The sequence below is a fragment of the Hirundo rustica genome, chromosome 11, assembly GCF_015227805.2.
Source record: "Hirundo rustica isolate bHirRus1 chromosome 11, bHirRus1.pri.v3, whole genome shotgun sequence".
In the NCBI taxonomy this organism is placed as follows: Eukaryota; Metazoa; Chordata; class Aves; order Passeriformes; family Hirundinidae; genus Hirundo; species Hirundo rustica.
In genome coordinates this window covers 13,580,269-13,603,670 of record NC_053460.1, presented here as the reverse complement: position 1 = coordinate 13,603,670, position 23,402 = coordinate 13,580,269, and the positions used below count along the sequence as shown (strand labels likewise).

Genomic DNA, 23,402 nt, shown 5'->3' with positions numbered 1-23,402 from the left:
ACGTTGTGTTTATGTTCACAAACCATCTTAGACGCACCACCTTTGAAATCTGGTAAAGTCTAGTGCTAGTGTCAGGTAGCCATTGAAACACAAAGAAAAGAAATATCTTCTTTCTGATTTATGGTATTGTGTAACATTTCCTTATCTGTTGGAAGCATGCTTGGCAGAAAGTCATCGCTGTTTTACCCCACCTCACTGGTTAACCAGCTTCAAAAGGACAGATTTGCCAGTTAGAAAAATTCCAAATGAAAACATTTTTAAAACAGTGAACTATACATTTTATTCATTATTCTTCATTTCTAACCATTTAAAATATTGGCAGAGATTCTGCTTTACTGTTTTAACTGATAAAAAGACAAAGGCTTTTTCTTCTGCACAAGGCATCTTTTTGGGACTTGGTTTAAAGCAATTCACAAAAGCTTTAGCAAGCAAAAATCCCATTACCGATTTATTCTATTAATTCAAAAGTATTATAAGCAGGTGTATGTAATGGTAATTAATATCTACAGCCTGTGACAGTTGTTCCAATTAATTGTTTAAAACTTACTAGTTTGAAAAATCAGCTACATTCAGAAATCTCTGTTAAAAACCTAAATGAAGGACAGCAAAAGCCATCTGTTCTGTAAACCAGGACATCCTGTCACACCACTGAGTATTAGAACAAAACAACAAAACCCACACACATACAATAACCTAAAGTCCATCCTGATGCAAAATTTGGACTTCTAATGACAACAGTTTGGTTGAGCAGCAGGCCAGTAATGGCTATGGGCAGGGAGGAGGATGCACACCAAGTGCTGAAGCCAGGGAACAGCATTAATCTCCATGAATTATGGGATCCCAAAGCAATCATGGCAGACAGAAAATGAAGATTTGGATCAGATTTGGGGGCAGGTCATCCTAACCCCCAGGAGTTTCTTAAAGCACTTTCTGTCTTCTTTAAGGGTCCATTGAGTTAAGGGTACAAAATGTTTGGGACCAGGGAAATACCAGAAGTCTGATCAGAAATCACTCCCTATGTGAGTCAAAAATGGCACTGCTCTAGTCAAGGAAGCTTTCTAATAATTTGCTTGTGAATATTAACAGCTGTCAAGTCAACTAATTATCATTCTTTGCTTGTGATTTCAAAATGTTGCAGCTTCTACATACAGTAAGAAGTAATATTTTATACAGTCCAACCCTCCCAATATCTGAACAGTTAAGACAAACGTGTGGCAAAGCAGAATCTGAAGAGTATATGCACCTACAAATAGGCTGTTAAAGCTACAGCTTTAATTTTATCTGTTACACATAGCTGAGTATGCAAGTGGAACCAACTCTTCCCATTTGGATGCAAAAGGGCACACTGAAATTTGCTGTTCACTTTCACCCCTGGAACAAATTATCTGGCCAAGTACATTTGACATCAGTTATAATGAGCAAAGCTGTTCTCATTGTCCATATGCCAAATAAGAGAGCACAATGCATTTATTGATACACTAACTCACACAAAGCACATTTTGTTAGAAATACTTTCCCCTGTATCACAGTAAAAATATTTTTAGACACGCATTAATTCCTATTTCCTGGGGTTTCTATGCAAAAATACTCACACCCTAAAAGGGTGCTAAAAAAAGGCTTGCCCCAGTTTTTAAGATAGATTTACACAGAGTGAATCAAAAAGCATGTTGCAAATTACTCCCTTCCCCATTAAAATATCACAATTATAATTCTGGTATGGCTTTGTGCAGTAAGATTTCTCCAGAGGATTTTCTGTATGCTTTTGTGAATTACACTACAGATATATGGTATTATTTAAAAGAAGGCTTCCATCAACATGATAAATGATTAAGCACTATCATGATGAAAACAGAGCTCAGGCTGTGGACAAAGTAATAATTGCATCAGCCCCCAGCAGCAGCTGCAGTTCTGTTCTCTTTTGGTGTGCAGAATGCGTGCTTTAGAGGATTGGATGCATTTAAGTAACATGAAGGCAAATACGACTTTTGAAAGAGAACCTCTAGTTGCTGCTAGTGAGTTTTGTCTTCATAGGCTCCCATAAAGCCTCATTTTTCATTCATTCTCAAAAATCAAGCAAGACAGACCAGAAATGAGCTCAAAGCTCAACACCTTTGCAGTTGAAGAGCACAGTGAGGCATGCGGTTTAAAAACTTAATTATGAATATTGTAAACAAACTCAAGCCTTTTAAACCAGCTCTCATTAATTCACACACCCTGGCCATGCTCATGGCCCCCTGTGCTCTCAGGGTAAGGTGTGGTTTGAGCCACAGGCTTTGGGCTGGAAACACAGAACTGGCTCCCACAGGGATGCAAAGTGAAGCTCAGAAGAGATCATGCACTGCAAGCAGAACACACCATGCCAGGGGTCCCTGAAATGAAACCAGCCCTTCTGACGGCCATTCTGCACCATTCCCACACCAACTCCAGCAAGGCAGGCTTGCCACAGCAGAGGTACAGAACATTACCATTACATCTTCACATGCAAAGATTCACATTCTACTCAATATCCCATTTTGACTTGATTATGCACTGATAACTTACCAATAACTTTAACAAAATAGGCATCTGCTTCAAAGTTATTTTTCAATGTGTGGATAGCAAAGTCCTTGTTGGAGTAGCCTTTGCTTAGCACAATGATATCCAAGATTCCCTAGAGAAAAAAATCCCAAGTTTACATTAGAATGCTTATTTAGTCTTGGGAAAAAACCACTGTGCAGCAAAGTTTACACCTTTGCTGGTTACTTTAACATCTTTCAAGCGTTATGAATATAATGCTAATCAATTTGGCATGGACAGGGCCACGCACAGGTAAGCAGGACAATCCAAGGCTGCACAGGCAAGGTTTGTGCAGGGTGCAGGGCCAGGCACAGCCACACCCAGAGCCCGTTTGCTGGGCTGAGGAGCTGCACTTACATCCTCATAGATGTCAAAGAAGGTGGCTACCACGGCGTCCTTGATCTGATTGAGATCCGACAGCTCCCAGAACACCCTGAACATGCGCCGCACGCTCTTGCAGCTCGCGTTGTTGCACGGGACATTTTCCAGTAAAAATGCTTGTTGATTGCTGTAAAACATACATATAAAATACATAAACCAACTTGAGATAAGTCTAAATCACAGAAATTATTTTAAAATACTGGAATTAAATAGTTTAAGGGCTCTGGAGTTAAATGTAACAAAAGCACAGCTACTGGCCACTGGGTACTCGAAAAATCCATACATACTTACGTGAACTTTACAGACATAATTACAATCATTGTCATGCCTGACTTAAACAATGAAAACACTAAATAAACGGACCCAAACCAACAGGAGTAACTTAACCGTTCAGTCAAAGGACTGAACATATCCTTACTTTATTCTGAAAAAAGTACAAATGAACTTATCTGTCATTTTCCTTAATTCCTTCCACAGTCTGTCAACTTAAACACTGTTTTAAATGTCCATGCTTTTTCATTATTTCATGACAGGTTCTTCCCATCCCAGCTCCATTATACTTTTTCTTAGACAATGCACTTTTTAAGCAAATTTGAGATTAAACCAAATCTCTCTTTGCATGTTTTCCACTATTTCAAGCAAAATATAAACCACAAAACCCAACCTGCTAAAGTGCAGTAAAAACAGGGCAAGACAAACTATGCTGGACACTTGGTGACATGTAACACAAAGACAGGTGGAATACTAAAGAAGAAACATAGAAAGCAAGGAGAGTACCAGGGCTAGTGTAGAAAAATCTCCCCTCCGAGAGTATCCAATAGGTGCCTAAGGGTCACTGGGAGACACGAGGTTCCCCCTCTCCCTGACATTGTATCAGTGCTTCTGGAACTGGGAAAAACTCACACTTTACCAACCCCAGGCCAACTCCTCAGGCAGCTTTGTATCCTGGGAACCCGCTAGAATCCTTCACTGCCTCGGCAATGCAAAGAGATGAAGTTTCCTCCTCTCCTGGGGGCAGAGCCAGGAGCCAGAGCAGTGTTGTGTAAAGGCAGCTCAGCTGTCAGAGCCCCGGGCAAGAGCCAGAAGCACGTCCTCAGTGTGACCCTGCTGCTGGCTGCGTGGGGACAGGACGTGGGGCTTGGCTCTCAGCAGCATCCAGGATGCACAGGCACACACAGGCACTGCTCCTTAGGCAAATCACTGCATTAACATAGGGCCAAAAGGAAATGAGGTAGCTGCAATACTTAAGGTGCTGCATTTTCTGCATCTGAAAACTCAAAATCACAACTCAAAATTCTTAAGTGCTCGCATTCATTTTATGTGTTACCTAAGTACCATATCAGAATAGCCAACTCCAAGATAAGGTGACAAGCTGAGTTAAGCAGATAATTTCAATTTCTCTTTTCCATCATCTCAACATAGCTTTTTAAAATTTGGATAAACTTTTACAAAGACTCTTTCAGTTCAGAGTATTTTTTAATTGTCAGAAATTACTTAGATGACATTTAAAAGATGAAAGACTCAGGCTTGCATTATTGCTCTCCACACTACTCAAGTCTAAACTAGAAGCCTTGTGAATGGATAGACACAAGTTTATTTACTACAGGAACTTATTTTATTTTCTTTCCTTACAACAGAGAAAAAAGGAAAACACTAATCAAAGTGGCACTGAGTAAGGAAATGCCACTTTCCTTCACCCTTCTGTATCTACAAGAGAAACATAAGACAAACAGCAGGAAGAAAAAAGCAATCTCAATCCCTAAACAGATGCTGCAGACCCAAGAAGTGCACTGTGGGAGAGCTCTCTCATAGAGGAAATGAATTAATTCATAGATGTCATGCCCTGTCCTGTGTGCTGCATCTCAGCCCAGGAGGAGGAAATGGTGCTGTGCAGGCCATGCTGCAGCAACAGGGAGCTGCAGCCCCCGACTGTCTGCAGAGGGGAGAGATGCAGCTGCTCTCTGCCTCCTCAGCTGCTCGGGTGGTTCCTGGGACACATCTGCATTTGGCCTGTGAGCTGCCAGCTGAATCCTCCTATGATTCAGGCCAGTGATACACAAGGAGCCCGAGAATCAAAGTATCTACTTACCTGTTTCATTTGTGATACATACGATAATAACTAAGTGCAAGCTTATGACCTTCTTGTGAAACATAATTTTTAAGATTTCCCATCAGAAAGAATCTCCCTGTAACAAAGATAATTATCTGCAACTTTGAAATGACAAAGCAATGTCCTTGAAAGCCTATAAAGACAGACAGTTCTGTAATGGTAACACCTAAAAAATCAATGCTGAAGTGCTCTACAAACGTGTAACAGTCAATACCAAACAATTCAGCTTCAATGCTACAAGAGAGAGCACAAGAACTCTGAACTAAGACCAGCCTATTGACCCTGAACATGCCATTTGCAGCACTTCAAATATTCAGCTATACACACCAACACCCAGCTGCAGATAAACTGAGTACTACCTACAGCTTTATTCCAAAGTACATTATATCCCAGTCTGGAACCTTCTGACCAAAGTCATCTATGCAGGAAAGGGAGATTTAATAAGGCTTAACACTAAAGAATGACTGAAGACTTATCTTAGTTTTACTTTAACATATTCCTTTGCAATTAGAATTAAATATTTACTGCAAGTTTCATACATCTCTCATGCTATCAGTTTTAGGGTAGTTCATTTACAGTAATACCAGGGACATCTAAATTATGACTATCTTACTCCAGACGTTCAGAATAATTGAATTTGCCTCTGGTTTTTTAGATTTGCTCAATTACAAGGTGCTCATCAATCCTTCATTTAAAAGAAGTCCTCTATCCAACCTTCCTTCTGACAAGTGACAACTAATAATGATTTAGGAAGAGATAATTTGGTTGAATAAGAGTCCTTCCATATAAAGGATTAATGCATTTACATTAATTTAAAACTGAGCATGAACACCTAGAAAACTTTCTAGAAGTCCATCACACTTAAAAGTTTTTTATTCAACTTTCCATATCCAGCTGTTTTTTGTCTCCAAGTTTCAGTCTTTACTGCTATCAACTGTATGAGAGAGAAAGTATTGCCAACTTGACCAGTTAAAAACATTCCCTTTGAATAAAATGGATTTGAAAGAGTCAGATTACTTATTTGCAATGCAAGATGCCAATTACTAGGGTCTAATTGGAAACAATTGTTAAACAAAATTCCTTTAATCTAATTAGTTGGGAGATAGATGTTTATAAACTCACATACAGTACTTACAATTCCAGTGTTACCAGAGTCAATTTAAAATCAGCATGTGAAAAAATGAATTCATTTAGGAGGAGGTATGGCTGAACCAATTAGTAACTACTGATAAAATCCCTTCACCTATTATTATTCTATATACACACACAATCTCTAATACAGAATTCATATATGTATCTACCCTGAAGAAAAACCTGTGGACTTGAATTCTAACGTGCAGGTTTGGCTCAAGTCAGAAGTTAAAAGAATTCAGACTGAACAGATAAATATGTAAGGATCTACAGTGCATTTAGCACCTTCACCTGTTGGAATTTATTGAGCACCTGTTGGAATTTACTGAGTTTTAATAAAATCAGCTCAAGAGGTTCAACCCCCCACAACACCTGCAACCACAAGTGAGATTCCTTTTTGTTGTTCCTAGTAAGGATTGTCCCCACAGTGTCAGACTATTACACAGTGTAATTCCAAATCAAAGGGTTATGGCAGGAGATGAAACGGCAGAGTCTCATAACAGTTCTGGCAATACTTGAAGCTATTGATGATTTTCCTGACTTGCCCACTGGGCAGGGCAGTAAACCAACTTTATGCCCAGCTGTTGTATCTTTATCTCAGTCTTTTATAGCGATTTGTAAGGATTTGATCTGAAAGTACATTCCTAAACTGTGATGGAGGCATATCATTGATTTTAATACTTTTCTTCCATTATCATGTATACTTTCAGATGAACAAAATTGTTTCTGCCTGCTTTAATTTCTTTACATTACAGACAGCAAGTAGAAACCAGGCTTCCTAAATGATAGCACAGATTGAGGTCAAGAGTTTACAAAAATGCTTTTATCATTTAATCACAGTAATCAATCACTGAAATTAGGTGTGTAGATGTAGCATGAAAGGCTTCAGAGAAAGAAATAAACAGCTTGATCCAGAAGTGTTTAAAATCGATTAAATAAGGTTTTCATTTTAATTTGCTCTAATTTAAGGACAGCTTTTAATTTAATTCCCACACTGTTTTAATTCTCTCCAATCAGTGACCCAGTTTAAAAGGAACTATTTGTTTAAGTCTCTCAGAACCAATGAATTAATATTGAAAGTGACATTTCACAGTGAGTGCGAAACAAGTGACTTTTGTTTCCATCCTGAACTATATAAAGCATGTTTCCATTACTTTTCTACAAATATTGGATACATACAATGTTAACTGCAATGTATTTCTTGCTTTTTAGGTTGCTTACTCTGTTTTTGCCAGACTTCCTCAGTTTTCTGAACCTCCCTTTTAATAGCTTGTCACATCATCTGCCAGTTCCGTCAGTCCTTATGCCTGTGTCACTCAACTTTGATATCAAGTTTAAAAATAATTTTGAATGCACTCAATTGAATAACGAAACAAATTCAAGCAAGGAGAATAAAAGTATATCACTTTTCACTGCAAAAATACATAGATGACTTCTGGGCTTCTACAGGATTAACCGTTTACAAACTGTTTAATAATTTTACACCACATTACATTGCTGTAGTTACACGCCAGCCAGAGGCTCCTAAAACAGCTCCAAGTACATTTCTGAACTCCATAAACCTTCATGCAGCCCTTCTGAAATGCACCAGCTACCAGGGTACACGTGACAGTACAGCTCAAAACACAAGATTTCTGAGGCTTAGGTAAAAGCCAAGGCAGCAACTTTACCGTTCCCACATCACTGTGTTACTTTGGCAAAGGAAGGGCTGGTTCTAGCTTGCTCTCTAGACTGTCTACAGTCTTTATTCAAGGACTGCTGAACAGAGGATGCAAAGTCCCAGCTGAGGAAAGTCTGGAGTGAAACACCTGACATTCAGGGTCTGAGTGCTTTAACTCTGCCTGGCAAGTTCTGGGCTGTAACAGCATCACCTCCTTCTCGTCTGCCGTGTCTGAATAGAAACAGCTGCTCTGCTGTTATTTTAAGGCTCAGAGGTACAGACAGAGCTCAGCTGCTCACAGCCTTGTCATGAATCACATCATGTAGGCTGAACACAGGCACGCTACTCTTCAAACTGGGTCATTTTTAGGTGTGTATCACTATCTGAAGAAGTCTAACACAAAAATGTCAGTGGGTGACTCATGTTTAGGCAACCACTAGAAGACCTGAATTGACTTCTTGGACTTTAGCACCCAATTTCCTTACTGTCTGAAGCATCAAAGTGAGGTCCTCACTTGTTTGCCATATTAAGTATCCATTCAAACTATAAACCTGCACCCAAGATCATCCAAAATACCATGAAGAGGAAGATAACAAACACTCCTGTATGAGAGACTCATTCTGCTTTGTAACGCATTAGTGCAAGTATCTGTCAAGTAAGGAAGACATTAGGACTCCACAAAGCATGTGCAGTTAAAATGGGTTAAAATGCCTTTTACAGGTGATGACATGAAGGAAAAGGGAACAGCACAGATGATGTTCCATCTCTGCAGATGCTGGCAGTCAGCTGTGCAGCACAGACACACGTGCACACATCCTGTCTCTGCTGAGGTTCACAGGCACCACGGTCTCTGGGGCTCTCAGCTCTTCTCCAAAGTAAACAAGTCTATTCATCATCCCTACTGTCAAGCAAAAGCATGTTCACATGCAAACATGCTGCTACACTTCAAGGTAAAGATAAGGACGTGCCAGCAGCAGCATCCCCGGGTGCCAGGTGAGAGCTGCCCAGAGGCTGCTCCGTTCCGATCAGCCGGCCGCGTTTATCCGGCGGCACGCGCTCAACAGCTCGGGAACGCTCCTACTCAGGTCAGCTCTTACATGGATCACTGACTCCTCTGTGTACAGCAGGCTCCCTCTGAGCATCCCCACATGCCCTCTCCCACCTAGCACCAGATGGTAGCAGTAGAAACTATTGGGAAAGCGAGCAATGAAGCAAAAATTTCAAAAAAAGGAGGGTGAGAAGATTACACTGAAAAATTTAATAAGAAGGGTTAGAAGTTGCTTTTTTAAGGGGGTTGGGGGTGTGTGTTATTTATTTTCAGTTCTCTTGAACAACGTAAAATTCATGTGGTGAATTCCTGTCTCTCCAAAAGGGCAAAGCTGCATTTTTCAGCAGTCACCAGCCAGTGCTCACCCCATGTGACAGCACAGAACAGGTTCCCCAGCTCTCAGCAGCCGGGTGTTACCAGTCAGCACTGACAGCTGAAGTCAGGAATTTACAGAAGATGATTTAGGAAAGGAAAGGGAGAGAATCAGCCCCTGAGCTCTGGGACTGGAGTGCCTAAAATGCTGCCTCACACTCCAGTCCCTGATGCAATTCCCCACCCTGAGTCCCAATTTGAGCCTATACAATTATGCATTTTGAATGTAGCATGTAAATGCATACTTGGGTTCAAAAGGAAACACTTAGCAGAGATCAAAAGTCTTGTTCACTTGATAAAATGAATGAGGTGCACTAAAGTTAGTAATTTCTATGACTGATGATTGAACATGAATCTGATAGCTTTAATTCTAGGTTTGCATTACCTTCCAGAAGTGTTCTTCAGTATAGCAAGTGCATCTGGGTAGCCATCCATATTGTAATCTCCAATGTGAAGTGTAATTGGAAATGAAACTTCTGTTGAAGATTTGTCATTCTGATATGGTACAAACCCCCAGACTGTGTCTTTATTTCTGAAGTCTTGCAAGACTGGAATCCACTGTAAAATAAAACAAGGAAAAGCAACTAGGTAAAGCAATTAATTTTATTTATTTAAACAATGCAATTCTATTTAAAACATCTGACACCACTTCATCAGGATTCTTAACCATTTACAAGTAAGGATTATTCCCCAACTCTGTCACCAAAAGAAAAAAAAAAAATTGAAGTATTTTTTATGCACTCAGTTATTCCAGAACAGGAAAATATAGTTAAGGCTGTAAGAATACAACCAGAATATGGAGACATTCAGGAACACCTTAACTGAAATTCAGGCTTGCCTGGACTATCCTAATCTTTAAGTGTAGAAAGCCCAAACTATCAGGGCCATGAGGTTATGAGTCTCGTTTTTATCCTGGAATTGCAAGGCAATGCAATAGGCATCACTAAAGCTGGAGCATGGATGCAGCCTCTTTAGATTTGTGGCCAACACCACATTGCTGGATACTGTCAGTGTGCTGCAGGACAGGATGGCTGTTCTGAGGGGCCCTGGAAGGCAAGGATGGGCAAACAGACACAGCTCCAGACACCCTGCACTGGCACAGGCTGGGCAGTGCCCAGCTGGGTTCCAGCCCTCCTGAGGGAGGGGAGGGTCCTGGTGAGCAGGAAGGTGAAGCTGGGCACAGCAGCTAGGGCAGCAAACCAGCTCTGCATTCGAGCTGCTGCCTGTGCTCCTGCTCAGGATGAACCAGGATTTCTTCTCATCCAGCACTTGTTCATCTGCATCTGGAGTCTCCATCCAGTTTTGTGCCCCACAGTTCACAAAGGATTTGAGAATAGTGAGTGTGTTCAGAGAAGGGTCAGCAAGATGGTCAGGCACTGAGTATGTCTTCAGAGGACAGGCTGAGGCACAGGAATTTCTTGGAGAACAGAAGATTTAGGCAGGATCTTGCACTGCCTGCAAGGAGCCAGCTGAGGAGATTGAGCCAGGCTCTCTACTGTGATCCAAGGCACAAGAGCAAGAGAAAATGGTCAGACTGACAAGAGGGAGGTTTTGACTAGAGATAAACAACCAAATTAAACTACAAATGAGGCCCTGAGAAATTGGAGGATCTTTTCCTTAGGGGTTTTCAAAGTCTGACTGGACAAAGCTCTAAACAACATGGTCTGAATTCAGTTTGCTCCTGCTTAAAGCAGGAGGCTGGATCTCCTACGGTTCATTTCAGCTTGAATAATTTTATTATTCATGGATATTTAGAAGTTCAAGAGCTTCAATTCCCCACCTATATCCCCAGAAGCATCAGATACTGCACTGTTTGATAAGGAATTGAGATTAAAGTATTAAACTGAAAGTACAAAAGAAATGCAAAGTATAATTTCTCCAAGACAGGAAATAGAATGCATCTGCACTCACTTTCCAAAGTACTGCAGAGATGCTAAATAGGAATTTATCTTAATTAAAATCAAGGTAATTTTGCAAGTTAGCATGAAGCTGAAGTAGCAGGGTTAACATTTCAATGCTACAGAAAAAAAATCAGTGTCATTTTAAAAGTCAGAAGTATTTTCATGTCAACTAACTGACAATGCCTTCAAAAGGACACAGGGGTGCCATCTTAAAGGATTGCCATCACCAACATCAAAAGCACTTAACAGATCCCACATGTCTCTCACACCCAGGCCTCAATTTAGCTGTTTCAGGAACCAGGACCAGATCCATGACAGCGTCATACCCTGCCCTGGAAAGACTCCCTCGCTAGCACAAGCCAGGAATCAGTGACATTCCTGCCACGTGGGAATCGTGTGTGACACTTGGCTGCTCCCTCGGGATTACAACCAGCCACAGGCGGATCAGAGAGGCCCCAAAACGACTGCAGAAGTGCGCTGAGGTCGGTGCTGCGTGGATCCCAGGGATGGCTGAGAAGCCTGGGGCAGTCGTGCCCGTCACTGCACGCACCCAGCGTGTGCCGTGGCTCTGAACGGAACCGTCACTGCAACCCCAAACCTGCCATCAAACACACCTGGACCCTCGCACCCCGCCACATGCACACGTCTAATTAGCTCCTCGGAGCTGCTGAAGGTTTGGAAAAGTCTAAGAAACGGAAAATAAGGAAAATATTCTTACCCTGAGGGAAATTTTTCAAAGGGTCGGATTTCTTAGCACTTACTTGTCATGCAGAAGACAGATGAAACAATATTATTGCAAAATAGTCTAATTTTGAAAAACAGTGATTGAAATCAGAACCATGAAATATAATGTAGCTTTTACTTTACATGGTATCATTCACACAATCATTGCAGTAAAATCCAATTATATCCATCATATACTTTCTAAATGTTCCCAGGTATGGTAACACTATCTTAAAGAGACAAAATTAAAAACGAATTTTTAGGCGCAAACACAAATTTGTTTCTCTTTTTGCTCTTATTGAGAGTGATTCATAGAAGGCGATTTCACATTCCTAAGGCCTACAATGAGATAGAAAACAAGAGGTGAGCACAGGATTGCTACCTAGCAGCAGCACCATTGATGCCGTAGAGCAAATCCACTGGTGCCATGAAGCAGCTGTGGGACTTGCCCCAAGAGCAGCTGTGTCACACTCCAGAACATCAGCCTTGTTTGATGCATAACCAGATCACATCCCAGCACCAGCTGCAACTTACTGAACAGTTTAAATTCGGAGTGATCCACGCTTTTGGCGAAACTCCTGCAGATTGCTACTACAAACTGCACTATTGTGTAATGTAATGCAAGATTAATTGTTTGTGTGCCTCCGGACATAGAGTTCAGTACAAAAGGCAGAAAAATGAAAATGTGTTTGTCAACAATATAAATCTCCTGCTTATTTTGACGTTGATAATCCAGACAATTACTTGAAGCTTTATGTTTGTTGTTACTATGTTAACAGGAAAAGACTAAAACTAATTTTTAAATTTCTAAGATAGAAATAGGTGGGTATAATGAGGACACATGAAGCTATTTTTTCCAGTTTTCTCATCATATGATTTCTCCTACACAGCTCAGATGAGAAAAGACTGAAAAACTGTGTATTTCTAAAAGAAATTTTAAATTAACACATAAAATTCAGTCAGAGAAATCAGATTCACTTCTTCCTTTTCTGTTAAATTCCTCTGCATGGCATCACTACTAACATCACTTAAAACATTTATATACATATTTTGGATCCTTCAATTAATGATTTACAGGCTAAAATAGGAAAAATATTTGTTTTTAAACTCTTCAAACATTTGTTTTTCAAGAAGTAGAAAAGAGAATGCTTTCCTGCCGTGTGAAAACAGCATCATTTTTATTTTAAAAAAGATACACGGATTTGAGAAAAATCCTTGCGGCCACTGCACAATGCTCATTTCTTGCAGAGTCCACGCTCTTCCATACATTAGGGAAGGCACTTCTCTCGCTCAAAAGCCTGTGAGCAGGTCTTTGAGCCCAACCAGTGGGATTAACACATCTCCATTTTTAAATTATGGCCAGAAGCACAAACCACCCCCAGCCAGCTGCTGCTTCCAGACCACAGAACACAGGCTTAAGGCATCAGGAGCCTGCTGCGAGTCAGAAAGCTGGGAAATGAGTAGCCCAGTCCTGACCAGTTCATTTCCTGGGAGTGCCAGAGATGAGCATCAGGAGTGGCCTGAAAGCTGCCACAGCACCGGAGGTAACACAGGTCCTTTCCCCGGGGCTGCCTCTCTCAGCGCGCTGCAGTTCAGCTGCACACAACAAATAACTCGCAGGATTTCTGCATGCTTTAGGCTCTGAGTGCATGCAAGGGTCACCTGAATCCCTCAGACAGCTGAGGAAATCACTGTCCTTTACTTCATTAACTTATGGTGCTCAAAGGCCAGAAGATGACAATCCACAGCACTGGTTTAGAATCAGAGAAAAAGGTAACCAAAACAGTAAAAGCCATGTTTTTAATGTACACAGCCCCACAGCTGCTTTCAGGCAGAGAAGCAACTTAGAAATGATGAGAGGATCTTGTAGAATATGACATTTATGAAAACTACAGCAGCTGAATCCATTTCTCCCTTTAAACTGTTACCCAGGAGTGAGAAAAAACTTCTGACATTCTGCAGCTGATAATCGATGCTGTCACCTCCCTCTCTAGCCTAGAGAACGACACCGTGAAGACCTGGGGTGTGCTGTAGGATGCACTGCCATGTTCTACTTCAGACCTGCTCCATTTCCAAGAGGAATAAAACTGTAACCTTTCTATTGTACACCAAAAGGTTGTAAGAATCATCAAGCCCACAAAGAAACTCTCAGATGAAGGGACTGAAATAATAGTGTTTGCCTCGGGAAACAAATGAAAAATCATGCTGAATACTTGGCAAAATTAAAGAAGAATTAGTCATCTCTAAGAATATCACAGCATCTAAAGTTCCTACATTAAACAGTACCAAGGCCTTTAAAACATTTCCCGGATTAGACTGTCGTTATTGCAGGTGAATTTAAAGAAGTCTGAGGTGTCCTAACACCTGCCACAATCTGAAACAGCATATCGGATTCCACTTGGATCTGACAGCAATTCTGCTGTTACTATGGAAACATTCACATTCCTTTAAAACCTTGGGAGGTCTGTATCTCCTTAAGCCACCCATGTGTATTTTGTTGGCCTTTACTTCTGCTCCACCATTTGAAAGAAAAAAATCTGAGATACTTCTGACACTTAACCCCCCCACAAGTAGCATCACATAAATTAAAACCTCTGATGAAAGGTTATCCTTGAAATCATTCTCCTAGTAGCTTTCCAGTAGCCATCCAGTTGGGCCAAAGACATCATGAGAAATGTCCTGACAGACAGGATCCTACTGGAACACCTCCAAAGCCCATCATGCCATTGCCTGCCTCTCCTCAGTGTCAGTTTTAGAGCCAGAAATTGTACAGATGTGTATTTCTGACTGTTATGCACTTCATCCCAAAGCATCACACACTATCATGGAGCTGCAGTAACTGTTTCTCATTCTCATCAAATGTTACAGCAAACAAGCAAGGAAGGACAGAGCCAGGCCCAGGAGGCAAAGTATTTTTTAGTAAGACTAATCTCATTTGAGATCTTTCAGATTTGAGATCAGTTTTGTTAAAAAACAATGAAATTCTGAAAACAAGAATTTGTTCCTGTACCCTTAACTAAAAGAATAGGCCACAAAACCCTACAGCAAAAACTGAAAAAAGACAACGGAGAGATGGACTCTTCTGTTTTTTCAATAATAGACTTGCAATTTCTCAGTTTCCCACAGATGCCCTGCAGTTACCTACCTGTCCCACAAGGGACACATCCCCTTGCTGAAACATGTTCTGCACTACAAGGGCTCCTTATTATTTCCCTCAAATTGTAAAGTGATGAGTAAACAAAGTCTGTTGCCACAAAGTTTATGTTTATAATTTCTCATTAAGAGTAACCTATTTAGTCAAAGCTTGTCACCTGACCTCACAATGACCAAATTCAGTGAAATGAAACATTTTACTTCCAAATAAATATAAGAATTGACATATCTGAATAGATTTCTACCAGAAGGAAGCATGCAACACATTGGAAAAGCTGCAGACATATGAATGAAGACACTGATACTTTTCACTGTTTCAGAACATAAAAAAGTTTCAAAGAAAAAAGCTCCCTCACCTCCAGATGAGGGCTAGAAAAGAGTATTCTAGATAGAATTTTTTAAAAGGTTAGACTAGAACAAATCATTATTGCATGCCATTTGATACTGTCATTTTTTAATTAAAGTCATTCTAAAAATAGGGAGCGAAAATTGCTTTAAAGTTTCTAGGTGAGTCCAAATACTTTTTAATACTTTTTTCTGGCAGCGTGAGAATTTCAGATTCTTTGCTGTTTAAAATAAAGAGGCAATATTTAACTGCTAATTTTTATCTCCAAAGTCACTATCTTGGAAATTATTTTCAAATTTAAACTACACAGAGAAATTGCTAAATTGAGCAAAACAAATTAAATATAGGTTAGATATCTGATATATTTCTGACTAAGTAGTTTACTCCTATCAAAAAAATGAACTTAGGAAGCAAGATAAAAACTGGCTACATGTAATGTTACTTCAGAGCAGGTTACAGTAACAGACTCTATCCTGAAAAAATTCTGATATTATTCAAACTGACCCACACCTTCCTCTTCCACTATGGCACCGCTTCCTTTTGGGAATATATCCTGAATAACAGGATCCTCAGACCCCGCTACCCTCAGTGCTTCCAGCTGTTTGTGTGGGGGTTGCTTTCCACAGTGAAAGTACTGTCATTCAGAACGTGTGTCTCCAATTTACTTGTGGAGCAAAACTCCAATGCCTTTTAATTCTTCCATCATCCAGAGGAAGGGAGTAAGCTGAGAGGCGCAGTGCAGCTGTGCTTTGCCAAGAGCAGCCCAGCTCTTCCCCTGTTCCAGCACGTGGCCACAGCCTGGTTCTCCCTGGAGCAGAGGCAATGCAGGGATCACAGACTGAGCATCCACTTGCTTTGTGCAAAGGCTCTGACCCAACTCAAACTCTGCTGTACCCCTGTGCATCCAGCAATGCTACAATCCATTGTTCTGTGGTGACAGGGGATGAATGTAAAAAAACAAATCCAAACCAAGAAATCAGCAACCCACAACCGACCAAAGAGTGTGCACAGCAAAACAACCAACTTCTGGGAACTGAGCTGCCCAGCTCAGAAGGCTGAAAGATAGAAATGACCAAATTTCGAGTTATTCTTTCATACTCTGATGTCATGTCCCATCCCAGTCATTCCCTCTGCACTGACTGGGACCTGTGTGCTTTCCTTTCCTACACAGAGCGATTTTCCTCACTTAGTAGGCTACAGCTTGTGTTCTATAAATTTTGACTCTTTAAATGAGAAAATCTACACTCTAAACTTGGGCTACAGACTGTTCAGCTATAAATTCTGAATTATAGATCAGAGAGGGTACTACTTTTAGCACCAAATTCAACTTAAAATTCTTCAGTGAGGGAAAAATCAGTAATTCATAACAGTTATTAGCACACGTATGACACACATTGGAATTTTCTCTGAGTGCTCTACAGTGGGTTTTGCTGTCAGCTACAAACATTTTATTTGTCATCTTGGCTTTTAGGTTCACATTGCTAAATGTGAATTTAGTAAAACATTCATTAAGCCATCCAACAAACATCTGGTTAATTTACTGTATGCTGCAACTGTATTATAAATCAGGGCACTATAAATACTTAAACCAGATGATCACATACTTAAATAAATGAACATATAATAATCCATTCCATGAATTATAACCATGCCTTTGAAAGCCAGTAATGTCACGGACAAACAAACCTCCAACAGTTTAACAGAAACTCAGCCCTGAAGACAGCCTAAAAACGTGTTCTACACCACCTGGAAATTTACATCATTAATAACAAAGTAGAAATAATGGTAAGAGGTGTGGGCTGGTTCAACTTGATATATGTATGTGTATTTTACTTTAAAATAATAAATTTTACTCTAAAATAACTCCCTAAGTTAATTTAAATAAGCTGATTTGAATTAGATTTGTTTCCAGCTCTTAGCACAAACCTTGTTTTGCATCTCATGCTGGGACAGTTATGGTGCTTTGAATGTAAAGTGTTTTGCAATCAAGAAAGTGACTCTTCAGGAGCATCCATCCATTTCTTGAGTAGAATTATCCATTATAAAGAACTCTAGGAACCTCTTCCACTAAACCCATACTTTTTCAGAGAGGGAACACGCAAGTAAATAAATGCAAGTCTCCTGTATTCTATAATTACAGGTGAGGAGGTTTCATTTCTTTCCTGAAAATTTTCTATTTCATATAATTTCATAAATACAGTATTTTGCCTTGTCTTTGCTATTCCAAAGTCACATTACCTGGTCCAACCCCAGCTTGGTTAGGTAGATGGCACTTCTTTGACACGTTTCATCTTCACAGATTGGTAATAAATGTTCACTTTGTCCATCCCCATCTGTCAAAGAGAAAAAGCCTGTCAGCTTTATATCTGCAAAATCGGAAATCCCGTTTGCATGAAATAATCAGCTGTGAATAATTTATTCCTTTTTTAAATGTGAAAAGTAACATGAGATAAACTAGACCTATTCAAAATCCTCAACCTAATAATCTAATTTGGGTCTTTTGTTTGGAGATTGCCTTTGCTAATGTATTTTCATCTTGACACATAATATTAAGAGAATTTGAAATACTGAGAAGAGTAACTCCTTAGTAATTTAATCCCCTGTGTTCAGTTGGGTAAAAAATTACCTTTAATACCAATCCACCATCACAAGTCCACCATAAAAACTTATTTAATTTTCTGAACTAGTTTTAAACTCTTGTGCTGTCAGCAAGATTTTAAGAAGAGTCACGAGTTCACATGTAATATCTTAATCTGTGCTTAATACAAAAAACAACACTGGAGAGTTGATTAATGCAACGACTAATAAATACTAGGCTTACAGAATTAGGTAAATTTGACTAAATTACAGGTTTTCAAAAATGTTCTTTAAGCGCCTTTAATCCATGTATTTCCAAAACCTTTAGGAGAATAACGACCTTTTAATATTTAAACAAGCAGTGACTATTTGCATCTAGAGTTCTGACACACAGAGAACAGAGTGAGGAAAAAAGTAATCATTTACTGTCCATTATCTACTGCAGGAGAGATCTGTGTTTGTTGCCATTGTGATGCCACAGGGGCCAGCACCAGCAGCTCCTGCCTGGGCTGGGGAGGGCACACAGGGAGGGGAACACGAGTGTCAAGGAGCAGCAGCAGGAACTGCTTGAACCAAGTAGAACTGCTGCATCCAGAACCCAGGCTGCCAGATCCCCACCAGAACCACCCCTGCTTGCCACACGCAGCACCCTGAGCTCAGGCAGATTTCAGGCAATCCACTCTTCCAGGCTATGGAATCTAAGCTCCCGGTGTAATTAAAAAAATGCACCTTTTCAGCGTGCCCCTTAGCCCAGACAGTTCTGAGGAGCTGGGTAACTCATTTGAGATAACCACAGTGCTCACTGTGAACTGAAATACAGACAGGTCCTCATCTGGCACGTTAATTACTTGGATCATTTCCACCACTGGATTCTTTATCACGCCTATCAAATACTGCAGGTTACAGCCACAAACACCCTCTCAGCCTGGCTCCCTGACAGCTGCTCGGCTGTCCCACATTAAATGACGTTTTTACTGCTCTGCTGTTTCAGAAATGCAGCTTATGAACGTGCTACAAAACACATTTCTGTATGGACCACAAAGGTGCTGAGAGCACCCAGGGGCCTAAGGCACACCTATTGCTTGGGTTTGCAGAAATCCAAACCAGCTGATTTTGTAAAATTGCTTGATGAAGTCTCCTGAGCTAATATGCAAAAACCAGATCGTGTGCCTGTCACCAAACCCCTTTTTCATTTTCCAGTCCAGTACTGGCCACAGCCCAGAACTCCTGTTGTTACCAGCACCGTAAGAAAGGCTGTGTCAGCCTGCCAGCCCACACTTCTGTGAAGCTGAAGCTCCCTTTAGGGGGGTGTGTACATCCATAGCTGTGCAGCTGCATCTTCTGGGGCCCTCCCTTAGCTCATCAGGAAGTTGGGAGATGGAAAGGAGGGTTATAAGGGGAGGAGGAGTGATGAAAATATCAGACTTCCCCAAATATCTCCAAGTGATAAAGCCAAACTTTTAGTGGCTTCCTACATCCCATCTGCCTCATGAATTATTTTACCTCACCACCAAACCCCTCTGAGATCCTCACGGCAGCTCTCTTCCCCAGGATAGAGAAGTTAGGATGTGAAGTAGCCTAGGTGACAGAAATCCAGAACATTCACATCCAAAGAGATGGGAAAGGGAATTCCCACTGAACAGAGAAATCAACATAGCAACTACTGACTCTGACCATCTGAAATCAGCACCAACTTCTGAGGGTGTTGGTTTTCCTTTTGCATCATTCAAGAACAATTAAAACATGTTACTATCTTGAATCTTTGCTTGCATGAACAGATTAAAATACTGTTGGACTACAGTTTTTTCCTAAACTTATATGGAAGAAAGCATTCAAGATGCAAATTATAAACCATGGGAATATTGAAGAATTGGCTAAAATTGAATTAAGCTGCTGAGATATATGTTTTCTGGATATAAAATGTAAATTAAGCCCTAATATTTTAATCATCTTTCTACAAGTTTCAGTCTGAAGTGATTTTAGCAGATTTTCAATAACACACAAGGACAAAGAACCACCTTCCCCTGGTTTAGAAAGGGACAAGAACAAGGATGTTCTCATTTTAAATTATGCTGTGGAGCAGAGGAGAATATAAAATGTTTGATTCTATTTATACTGCAAACATTCATCTTGTTATGCCAATAACTCAGTTTGATAGTGTGGGTAGTTAATGTTCAGAGTGGGGCAGGACATTGATGAAAACACCCCTGGAGCTTTGAGGAATAACCAATCCATAGGGCAGAACTGGAACATAATTAGACACGAAGCCATCACCTTACACGTTAAAGTGCTGTAGGCAAATTACAAGCTCAAGACTTGATTAAAACATTCAGTATGATCAAAGAATGAATAAACGCAAATGTGCATCAAACACCACGCCTTTGTCCCTGCAAACTGAAAATACTATGATATATATTCCATACTGGCTGGCCAGAGTTTCCTCAATTCCTTTGAACAGAAGATAGATGTCCATTTACATAATTTCTCTTACAGGATCCTGTCTCCAGCTGCAATTTCTCTTCATTTTGTGTAAGAGATACTTAAGAATCCAGTAAAGCTCAAGATAAGAGAAAAATCCGTTGAAAATTTACAGCACAGTTTTGAAAAAAAGATTTTAAAAATAAATTTTGTCAAAAATCATCCTGAGAACAAGATGAGAGACTATTCTTAAACCGACATATCTCAAATTATTGTTGTAGTCACCTCACAGAAGTTTCTCAGATAGAGATATCCATCCTATGGACACTGAACTGGTTTACTTGGATTTTATTTTCTTCTTTTACACTTTGTGCTCAGGTGAATTTAAAGATCACAAAAATGAGATATAAAAACATTAATTTGGCACTTAGAGCAGATAGAACAAATGTTAAACTTAAAAGGCTTCAAGTAAAGCTCCAGCACTGAGCATGTAGCTGGAAATAGGACATCAATGAAATGAGAATATCTTCTGAGTTGTAGCAAAATAGTTTAAGAAACCCCACAATTAGTCAAATACTGTATTACAGAAAAGTGGCAATCAAAAGAAGAAAAGCCCCAAATTCTTCATCTCTATCATAACATTACATCTTATTTCTTTTCCAGTTTTTATTTCTAAAGCACATCTTACAATGTACAGATCCATCTTTTATAACAAGAAATAAAATATTCCCTGCATTTCTGAAGCTTTTTCAAAGACACTGTGAAACCAACGAATCGATACAGCAGCTTTTCCAGTTTTGAAAGAAACGATTTCCTTCTTTACCTTCCCATGATTCTACCTTGGAAGCACCTACTGGAATGCAAACTACTGACCTTGAAGACCACACAAAAAACATCCCCAGCAATTGCTAACTTAAGAGCTTTAACTCACTAACAGCAAATTCACCGTGGACCCAAGAAACACTTCCTATCTTCATGCCTGGTTTCAATCTCAGTGTAAATAAACATCCTTCAGTTTTAAGCTCTGATCTTGAAGTTAAACTTCTCCACAAAGGAAGGAAGAAATTCAAAGGAGTATCATTAGCACAATCAACCAGTGCCATTAGGTATTCGCAGGTATAAACGTGCATTGGTGACAACGGCTGGATGAACCCATCGCACCTACGCTGGTTTCAAGGATTTTTGAAAAATGCCTTGCATAATATGTCTTTAATAATCTCCTTCAGCCTAGATCTACCCAGGAAACCTGGTCCTGGGGACCCTCTAGTCTTCACTCAATTCCTGGGGTCTCTTACTCTGTCTTTCTATCACTTTCATTTAAAAATGAAATCTCATTCCAAACTGGTGGAAATCTTATTTGTAATTTCAATGTCATTTGCAGAAGTAGCTGTGCCCAAACACTCCAGACTCCAAATGTCCTGTGCTAGCACTCAGCTTGGAGCACCTTTGACACAAACAGAAACTCAACTGTTAATGTGCAGGTTCTCATCACACAGTTCTGGCTTGACTGTGATACAGCGTAAGTCCACGGTTAATAAAGATCAAGTTTTGTAGGCAGTGGAAAGGGCTACAAAAAGAACAGTCCCACGTACTCATCACCTGCAAACCCGTACTTATGTCTAAATAAGTAAAGACAAAATTAGAATTCTTATTCTATCTAGGAATGATGTGAGAATCATTACTACCAGCTGCCTGTTTGCTGTATTTCAAGCAAAAGCCACAGACACAGAGCCTTCCTTCCAACACCCTGCCCATGTCTGCCAAGTGCTGGCTGCCCAATCCAAGTATCCCAAAGCCACTGCCTGTGCAGGTCCCTGGGAACCCACCTTGCACAGAGAGGCTGTGTGACAGACATTGCTGAGCTTTAACACTGATTGTGAATGCTCACACTTGCAAAAAACAGCTCAAGTACTTTCAATCTGTTCTAAAAGTAAATTTGAATGGGAGAGAGCAGAAAAAAAAAATTGTGACTCAGATTAAACACAACATAATGTTAGTAGAATTGTTAGATGTTCCAAAAGCCGTAGTGAGGTCTGAGACAGTGCAGTCTGAGAACATGTTTTAAACTGAATTCACAAATACCAAATTGGTCAAAGGAGTTCCACACACGAAACTCCTTCCCAAACCCAGAGGTATCAGAGACGTGCTTGGAAAACAAACATATTTGTAATTTACTTGGCATGAGTAGACCCAGGTAAAGGATACTCAATCCCAATGTCCAAATTCCTTTACAAACATATAAGAAGGTGTCACAAAGTGCTCTTTTGCAACCAGCTCCAAGGATTCATGCTTGTGCAATGTACTTTCCAACATGGGCTCAGAAAAGAAAATGGCACCTGGGGAAATGACAAGTTCTGTGATCACTCACTCCAAAACTGTTTCATAATACAGCAAGATCAAGTTATAGCTATGAAGAGCAAGACAGCTTTTGGTGGGTGTATGATCTAAACCTTTTTAATTTAAATGCTCTGTACTTCTGCTGCAGCGCAATCTTACTTCTGCTCCTTTGAAAACAAAAATGGAATCAACTTTTTGGGGTTATTCTGAGATCACACCGATCATCACAACTTATTACAGTGCTGTTAAATAGAAAAGAAATTGTTTTCTAGCAAGTTGGGTGTTGAACTTGATGATCTGTAGAGGCCCTTTCTAACCCAAACTATTTGGTAAAATTGAAATATGTTAACTATAGAGGCTAAGAAAGCCAGCTTTCGTAATTCTGAACTTAAAATAAGAACCTTCATATACCACAAAGTTCTCATTCATACATCTCTCCCTCTTGTATTTGCCCAGTTCTCAGTATCCCCTCTCATGAGTCTTCATGTTACAGTTCTGAAGAACAATAGGAGGATAAAGAAGAAAAAAGCCCTGTTAGGGTGGCACTATAGCAATACCCTTTGGGGGCAGGTGAAAAGCCTACATGTACAACTGAGTTTGACAGTCAAATAAAATAAAGGTTTGTTTGAAAGCTGATTATCTTAAATTTATCTTCTCAAGTAATTAAATCATTAGAATTCTTTTGTCAC

The 23,402-nt window shown here is 40.1% G+C and overlaps 1 protein-coding gene across 1 annotated transcript in view; it reads right to left on the bottom strand.

Annotated features, from left to right (window-relative positions):
* ITFG1 (integrin alpha FG-GAP repeat containing 1) overlaps window positions 1-23,402 on the bottom strand; it is a 71,650-nt gene that overhangs the window by 17,763 nt on the left and 30,485 nt on the right. Inside the window, exons 9-12 of the mRNA XM_040075086.2 lie at window positions 17,620-17,714; window positions 9,644-9,816; window positions 2,914-3,064; window positions 2,542-2,650 (exon numbers count right to left, since the gene is read on the bottom strand). Coding sequence (XP_039931020.1) covers window positions 2,542-2,650; window positions 2,914-3,064; window positions 9,644-9,816; window positions 17,620-17,714 — 528 coding nt within the window. The remainder of the gene's footprint in view (window positions 1-2,541; window positions 2,651-2,913; window positions 3,065-9,643; window positions 9,817-17,619; window positions 17,715-23,402) is intronic.